Consider the following 8,152-nt stretch of genomic DNA (forward strand, 5'->3'; position numbering starts at 1 on the left):
TGACTGCCCTAAAATGACCCAGAGAGAGCCTGAGCACCAAGGAGAGATTTCACCTCCAACTAGGCACTGTTCTCCTGTCCAGCCACCACAAAATGCACACAGACACTGCCTCTGGGAAGTATATTTTATTTACATTTTTAAAATCTGTAACTAGTCTCTCTTCCTCCTTTCCTTCCCCAGAGAGTTGGGAAGGGAAAGAACGGGAACCTCAAAGACCTAACCCCCACATACAAAGACGCACCCCATGGCTCACACCAGCAAATCAAAGTGAAAGAAACATGGGCCTCCTAAAGGGCCCCAGGGCTGGACAGGGGAGGGAGGGCCTGGTAAGGCGGGTCTCCAGGGAAGAAAAGGACAAGGAGCGGGCAGGTCAGCTGAAGGGGTTGGAAAGCAGTCCAATGCCCTCCCCTCCTTCTCCCTCTGCACCCTGCCACCTCTGCTGGGGGGGCAGGGGTCTCCCTTTATCCCCCTCAACACCAGACACTATGCCAGAGCCACAGCCGTTAACGGTCAGGTCTCTGGACACAAAATACTTTCGCTTTGTGGTCTCCTGATGTTGTCACCACCAGGGAGGCATCTCTGTGGATAGAAAACAGGGGTTAAACGACTGAGGCACCTGAGGCCTAGTTCAAGCCTATTCCCCAGAGATCCTAGGGCAGCTGCTCTAGCATCACCTCTATTCTAGGTCCCTAGCAGAGCCTGCACCTGGTTCTCAAGCCCTTCCCACAAAGCCAGGGAGCTGACTCAACCATGTCCATGAAAACTGCAAGAGAATCAATGAAGGAAACCCCGAATATGGGAACAATACAGATCCAAATGGGACAGGTTCATTCTTAGCCTCCTGCCCCACAATGGGTAGGTCATTGCCAATCTCTGGGACAGGAATGGATCCTGACTACACAGGTGGCCTGGCATTCAGGCATTGGGTCTCATTTCCCATTCCCCAAAAGACCTATGTTACCTCACGCCAGACCCACTTGCTAGAGGTGCCAGTCCATTGTGCTTACTTGCTGAGGGCAAAATCCAGGATCTCAGCAGTGTGGCCCCGGTAGTCAGTAAGCAGGCGGCCAGTTCGGGCATCCCAGAGACGAACAATGCCATCCAGGCTACAGGTGTACACCACAGCAGTGCCAGCCTCCCACAGCAGCTGAACAATGCCCGACTGTCCCAGGTTGTGACACAGTAACAGAGTAGGGAAAAAGAAGGAAGAGAAGAGACACTGTCCCCACCCTCAGAGAGAGGTGGGCACAGGGCCATGGAGGACAGGCTGCCCCTTCACCAGCACAACAGCCCACTAAGTAGGAACAAAGCCCCAGACATCATACCTGGTGCTGGCATTGGTGCCGGAGTGTCTGCGTGGACAGGTCATAGATAGCCAGTGTTCCATCCAGATAGCCAACAGCAGCCAGAGGCATCCTGGTAAGCAGGTGACACAAGGCTCTTGAGGCTCTAGATTCATGCACCTTTCCTCCTCCCTGGTCCTAATGCCTGGGTCCCTCTGCAAAGCCACCTCCTCCCTCAGTCTCTGCTCACACTCACACACTGCAGAAGCCCAAGGACTCCACAGAGTTCGACTCACTCTCCTCCCCTTCTCCCAGGCTGGGCTGGGAGGTGACTGTCTCAGGTCTGAACACACCCACAACCTATAGGTAAGAGAAGAGGGGGGTCACAGAACTGAGCTCCAGGTCTCTTAACAGAAGAAAAGGGCAAGGGAAGGGCAGAAGGTTCAGACAGAAGCCCAAGCTACTTACCTTGCCTGTGGTGGCACTGACCAGCTTGGCCTGGCAATCCACAGAGCCAGTGAGGATCAGGCTGCCATCCTGGTTGGTGGCAACACAGGTCAGAGGGCCCTGGTGACCCTCAGTTCCTAGGACAGAGCAGGGGAACATTGGCTCCGAGTCCCTCACTGGCTCTCTGGTTCCCCCAAGCCCAGGTCAACATCCTCCCTCCTCTGATACCTTTCAGTACATGGATGGGGTTTCCCTGCTTGAGGTCCCAAATCCTGATGGTACCATCTTCATATCCTACCACAGCTCTCTTCCCTAAAGACCAAGGCACGAATGACCAAAAGACACAGGGTACAGTCAGATACACCAAGCAAAGAATTAGCAGGGAAAATAGAGTAGAGGACCCCAAAATTCCCCCTGGAGTCACAGTAAGACCTAGTGTGGGGCAGCAGGAGGCTGGGATGACTGGAATACCCCCCAAGTCACTGGATCCACCTCTACCCTCAGGAAGAAGAGACAGCTGCTCTCACCATCAGGGAGGACACGGCCACAGGTTGCAGGGCAATTGGGGCCCTGGAAGGTCTTACAGTCACCATTCGGTACCTTCCACATCCAAGTGTTGCCGTCAGCTGTGCCCGCTAATAGGACAGGTGCCCGAGGGTGCCACTCCATCCACTGGGCAGAGAGGAAGGATCAGCAAGCAAGCCTGCTACCCAGCCAATCTGAGAGTCCATGAACCCCACCCATGTGTCCCTGCTTCTAGGGTTAGCATGTACGTTACTGGTGAACAGACATAGTGCTGAAGCTGAGCTACTATGGTTACTATGGTTCAAAGCAACCTTCTCCAGTATGGCTATGCCTGCCCCTCCCCCTCTGAGAAGTGCTCATCCCTACTTGAGGTCCCACAGAGTTGAAGCCCACTCCAAGGATCTCACCTCCAGGTCTCCTGCTTCAAAAGACCAGACTTCTTCCTTAGTATCAACTTGCCACACTTTCAAAAGACCACTCATGTCCCCTGTGGCCACTAGGGTGGAGTCATGGCTAAAACCAGCACATGTCACAGAGTCTTTATGGCCTGCAAAGAGAAATGGGCAGACTTTCAGTTCAAATGTGCCTGAGGTGTAGCAAGTTCAAGGCTAGCCTTGGCTACATAGTAAATCCAAGGCCAACCCAAACTATGTAACTTAAAAGAAAAAGTGGCAGAAAAGGAAGGACAGTAAAAGGTGTCTAAATGCTGGGGACATATGACCCATATATTTGGCTACCTTTTAAAAAACAACTAACTAGAAAAAAGGTAGGAGGGCCTCAGCAGAACAAGTGACCAAACTCACTGTAGCTCCAGGGCCCAGAAACTCCAGGTGTTCCAAGAAGATACTGTTGACCCCACTGTTCAACCACCCAAAGCCTGGGACTCCCAGGCCATACTTCTGTCTTCTGTTCTCCGTGCCTCTATCTACTCCTACACAGTACCACCTCCTCCCGTGCCCACCTTAGCCACACTCCTTTGGCCAATTAGCACTTCCTGTCCAAGTGCCCACAAAAGTTATTCTTCTAGTGTGGGTTCCTGGATCCAGCACAAGACAAAGGCTAGTAAATAGCCGCTGTGCGTTCACACAGGCCACCTGCCAAGATGTCCAGAGGGACACAACCTCCCAGCCTCTTACCTGCACACTCGAAGAGCAGCTCTCCATCACTGAGTCTCCACACAAAGGCTTTGTCATCTTCACCCCCTGTCACTGCCAAGGTGTTGGTTTTGGGGTCCAGGCTCACGCAAAACACAGATGCTGTCCCAAGAGATAGTCCACAAGAAAGGGGATGGAACTGGGCTCTCACCTAGAGTTCTGGTCTTCAAAACCTTTGGGGAGGCACACCCCTTTTCCCCAAGGCCACAGGTATTCTCTCCTGGACAGGCTACACCCAGTAGCAAGACCCAGTTCTTGTCTGAAGCATTAGGTTGTTAGGGAAATCCTTCACAAGTCCTCCTCCTGCTGCTGTCCTGTTCCCATTACCATCCCACTCTGAGGTACAAGCCAAGCGGTGGGTCCATGGGCACAGCTAACAGCACAGGGTTCCACCAGGCTGGGTATGAATTAAGTGATGGGAGCCTCATGAGACTGGCTTACAAAGAACTAGCTCCTGAGAAGATTATCGTTAAGGCTACTTTTGGAGTGTCACTTGCCTTTAATTTCCACCAGGATTACGTCCATTCACTTTCATCTAAGAGGACTTCTTTTGTTTTTCCAGACAGGGTTTCTCTGTGTAGACCAGGCTGGCCTCAAACTCAGAGATCCACCTGCTTCTGCCTCTCAAGTGCTGAGATTAAAGGTGTGCACCACCACCACCACTACCAAGTTGACTTTTTAAAAAGGAACACCAAGATCCAGAAAGCTAACAAAGGTGATAAACAGCAGAGGTAGGATTTGAACCTAGGTGTCTCACTTGACACCACTGCCAAATCTAATCCCTTTGGTCCTTCCTGTGAATTTCCTGCAGGCTTTCCTATTTGTCTCTCATAATATCCTGTTCAGGGCCAACTGGTCATACTCAAAAGTCCATCTGCACTGATCTGAGGTGAGCCCCTTCAAAGGCCTACCTGAGTGCAATGCAAAGGTGACCTCGCTATCATCCGGACCCTCCATGCTGCCGACCACCCCTTCCTGGGGTTCCAGGACCCAGCCCTCGTCATTGCCCTCTTCCTCCTCCTCTTCTTCCTCAAAGTCCACGTCTTCCATCTCCTGGGCCAGATCATCTGCTTTGGGAAAAGCGTTAAAAGATGGATCTCGAAAGATATAAGAGGAATGGGGTGAAGAGTGAATAGGACGACGCCAGAGTGGGTCATGTGGCCAAAGGTTAAGGTGTCGTCCCACACGTACCGAGGAGGAGGAGAGCGCTTGGGGGGCGGAGAAGGGGAGAGAGGCTAGGTCTGAAGACCTGGCGTTGGCCAGCGACCGTGTGGGAAGAGAGGACAGAGGGCATGACGGGAAGGGGGTGTGTGAGGGGAAGGGCCAGGGGAGGCGTCAGGGAACCCCCACCCAGCCAGGCCTCGAAACTAAGTGTGGGGGGTAGGGAAGGAGGGCTGGGAGAGAAATGTCGGTAGGAACGACCGGTAGGGAAGGGGGGAGGGGGAGGAAGCAGGGGTCAGAGGCCAGGGGTGAGCGCCTCCTGTCCCATGGCCTGAGGAGCGACAGTTCTCACCCGGGTCGGGCGGGCCTGGATCCAGCTCTACCACCTCAATGATCTCTTCATCTCCGTGGAAGCTTAGAGTCTCCAGCGGCGGGGTGTCAGCGGCCGCTCCGCTCTCCGATTCGGACTCCATGCGGCGAAACCTACCGATCCACTTCTCTGGGCCCAAACGCCTCCCAGAGTCAGCTCTGCGCGACGACGCGGAACTCGAGCCCCTCCTCCCGGGAGGAAGTAGGCGTAGGCGACTCCCGGCCGAAAGAGCGACGGAATCCGGACCAATAGCGACGGAGGTGGGCTGACAGAGCCGCCAATCACAAGGCAGAACTGGGATGACCAGGCCGGGGCGTGGCGGGAGAACCCAAGCTCCTCCCGACATGACTCCGCCCCCAGCTGGAGGGAAACAAGCGAGCGTGCGCGCCTCCGGGGTCTCCTGGGAGGAGTAGTTCTCCCGGGCCCGCTACGCGGACTTCTGGGAAATGTAGTTTCTGAGCTGTAGGCACGACGGAAGGCGCGGGGGAGGCCCCTTACGCAAACTACAATTCCCGGCGGGGAGCGCAGTGAAGGGGGGTGGGACCTGAACATGGCGGCGGTGGTAGCTGCTACGGCGCTGAAGGGCCGGGGGGCCAGAAATGCCCGCGTCCTCCGGGGTAAGGAGAGGGACCCCCGGGAGGGCAGGGCTCTAAAAGATCCCATTCCCTTCACATTCCACCCAGCACGACAGCAGGAAGTCAGGCTGCTAATTGCTGTCCATACCTCTCGGCAGGATCTTAGAGAGTCTGGGGGTGAAAGATGCTCTAGAGGTCACCCAATCTAACCCCTGCGTTCAGGTTACACTGCATGTCTAGGGTCTTGTTGATAGAGGGAGTCCCAAAGAAGCCTTTCGTCACCCGCGCGTTCCAGGGGTTTCACACTCACCGCAGTGCAGAAGAGCGAGCCCTGGGCTTCTGGAGGCTTGAGTTCTAGCACTGGGTAATTAGCGGTTTGACCTTGTGCGGAGCAGCTCGTCTCTCGGGGCTTCAGTTTCCTCTTCTATAATACGAGGGGATGGAGTTAGCTATCCTTAGGAATAGCTAAGGTCCTGTAGTTTTAAAACAGTTCCCAGGATTTCCTTCATACGTATGTCTCTGCAGTCCTTCCCAACCGGTCTTCTGAATAGAAAGCAGCAAAGCTCGCTGTCCTGGCACGAGGATGAGGATCCCGCAGTGACGTGGAAGTAGCTTCCAAAGGTGTCACCTCGATGGCGATTTTCCCATTTCTCTTTGGATTCTTCACAGCACTTGTTACTCCAAACTGCAGTCACTCCCCTCCCTCAAAACTCAGCCGCTCCTCCCCTCCCTCATCCTATACTGACCTACCCCCACCGTTCTTTTATTCACAGGGATTCTCTCTGGAGCCACAGCTAACAAGGCTTCCCAGAACAGGACCAGAGCACTGCAGAGCCACAGCTCACCGGAATGCAAGGAGGAGCCTGAGCCCCTCTCTCCTGAGCTGGAATACATCCCCAGAAAGAGGGGCAAGAACCCCATGAAAGCTGTGGGACTAGCCTGGTGAGTTTTAACTGCCCCTTTGCCTACCAGTGGGGAATGCACGCAAGGGATGGATGTCAACCTAGAAACTTAAGTTGCAGATGATGAGCTGAGTCCAAAGGAAGAGAATCGCTGGGTTCCAGGGATAGAAGCTCAGAGTGAGATGGGGGTGAGATGGTGAGGGGAACTTTGAGGAGACTGTCTTACGGTGGAGCAACTTGAGCTGATCTGGTTTGAATTTGGGTCACTGGCTTCATCCTTCCTTTTGGGAGCTGGGATAAGATCCCAGTCTCAGTAATCACTTAAAATTGTGTTGAAATATGTTGTATAGAAGCTAGAAATGGTTTTGTGGGTTTATTTGCTTCTGATTCTGGTTTTAATACATATTTTTGGTCAACATTAAAGGGAAAGGAAATTAACATTTTGTTTCCAGCAAGTGCCTGAGGTATGACAGTACTTTGCCATATAACATTTTAAGCTTTCTGAGGTAAACATTGCACTTCCGTCTCACCAAGGAGGGAACTGGGGCTCCCAGCTGGGATTCTCACCAGGTTGTGACTTCATGCTCTTGGGCTCCTACCCAGACCCCCTATGAGTAGTAGTTGGTAAGATTAAGATAACTGTTGGTTGATATACTTTAGTGGTTAGGCACGTGTTTAACATTCTTGAAGCCCGCTGGGCATTGGTGGCACACGCCTTTAATCCCAGCACTCGGGAGGCAGAGGCGGAGGCAGAGGCAGGCGGATCTCTCTGAGTTCAAGGCCAGCCTGGTCTCCAGAGCAAGTGCCAGGATAGGCTCCAAAGCTACACAGAGAAACCCTGTCTCGAAAAACCAAAAAAAAAAAAAATAATAATAATAATAATCTTGAATCCCTAAGTTCAATCTGCAGCACCAAAAAGAAAAAAGAGGGGTCTGGGAAGGGATGTGAGGCTATTTAGGCAGAGGGGAACCTTGATAACTCAAAGAGGGCTATCACTGTCACACATGAGCATTCAGCAGAAGAGCCGATAAATTTCAGCTATAGCAAGAAGAATGAAGAGGTAGGCAGGACCACACTGGGCCTTTAGTGTCTGCCATGCCTAGAGTTTGGAGTTGACCAGGGTACACTAGAAAGCTGTTAACAGTGTCTTAGCAAGCAGCAGCAGGATCAGATTTGTGGGGTCCCTCCAGCAGCCGGCATAAAGACAGGTAGATACAGAGGTATCACAACAGCATTTGGACATTTGTCAAAGCTGGACTGATTCTTCCAGCTCCTCTGGCTCAGTCCCAGTCCCTGCCCAAACCCGGTGCACATCTCCCCATCCCTAGGGCCATCGGCTTCCCCTGTGGTATCCTCTTCTTCGTCCTCACCAAGCAGGAAGTGGACAAGAACCGTTTGAAGCAGATGAAGGCTCGGCAGAACATGCGGGTGTCCAACACGGGCGAGTATGAGAGCCAGAGGTTCAGGGCTTCCTCCCAGCAAGCCCAGGTCCCTGAAGTTGGGTCTGGGGTACAGAACTGAGTGAGGACCACTGCAGCCTTGCACTAGACTGTTGACTGGAGTCCTGTGTGGCTAATTGTGGTCATTTCCCCAGCGGCCCACCAGAGGGCGCATGATGCTCAAGCTGCCCCAAGCACCCACCTCTTCCGCACAGAGGAACCAGCCAAAGGCAAATAAAGTTATTAAGTACTGGCATGGAAAGAAAGCAGGGCTGAATTTTTAAGCCCCAGGGAGG

At 53.2% G+C, this 8,152-nt stretch overlaps 2 protein-coding genes across 3 annotated transcripts; one reads left to right on the top strand and one right to left on the bottom strand.

Annotated features, from left to right (window-relative positions):
- Positions 1-110: 110 nt before the first annotated feature.
- Aamp (angio associated migratory cell protein) lies at positions 111-5,135 on the bottom strand. 2 transcript variants are annotated; one of them, XM_027397200.2, is made up of 11 exons: positions 4,923-5,135; positions 4,321-4,479; positions 3,392-3,511; positions 2,663-2,802; positions 2,258-2,402; positions 1,959-2,042; positions 1,752-1,867; positions 1,540-1,643; positions 1,326-1,416; positions 1,008-1,162; positions 111-579 (listed from the first exon to the last, which is right to left on the bottom strand). In XM_027397200.2, exons 1-11 carry the CDS (start codon positions 5,041-5,043, stop codon positions 504-506), a joined length of 1,311 nt encoding a protein of 436 aa, XP_027253001.1. In that variant the 5' UTR covers positions 5,044-5,135; the 3' UTR covers positions 111-503. The 2 variants fall into 2 exon arrangements, with proteins under 2 accessions (XP_027253001.1, XP_027253002.1); XM_027397201.2 differs by having other exon boundaries at positions 4,321-4,476; positions 4,923-5,133.
- A 268-nt stretch (positions 5,136-5,403) lies between these two features.
- On the top strand, positions 5,404-8,112 carry LOC100751315 (probable hydrolase PNKD). Its single transcript, XM_027397209.2, has 3 exons — positions 5,404-5,557; positions 6,289-6,457; positions 7,746-8,112. Exons 1-3 carry the CDS (start codon positions 5,491-5,493, stop codon positions 7,936-7,938), a joined length of 429 nt encoding a protein of 142 aa, XP_027253010.1. The 5' UTR covers positions 5,404-5,490; the 3' UTR covers positions 7,939-8,112.
- The last annotated feature ends 40 nt before the right edge of the window (positions 8,113-8,152 follow it).

This window comes from Cricetulus griseus, chromosome 2, assembly GCF_003668045.3.
Source record: "Cricetulus griseus strain 17A/GY chromosome 2, alternate assembly CriGri-PICRH-1.0, whole genome shotgun sequence".
NCBI classification, from domain to species: domain Eukaryota; kingdom Metazoa; phylum Chordata; class Mammalia; order Rodentia; family Cricetidae; genus Cricetulus; species Cricetulus griseus.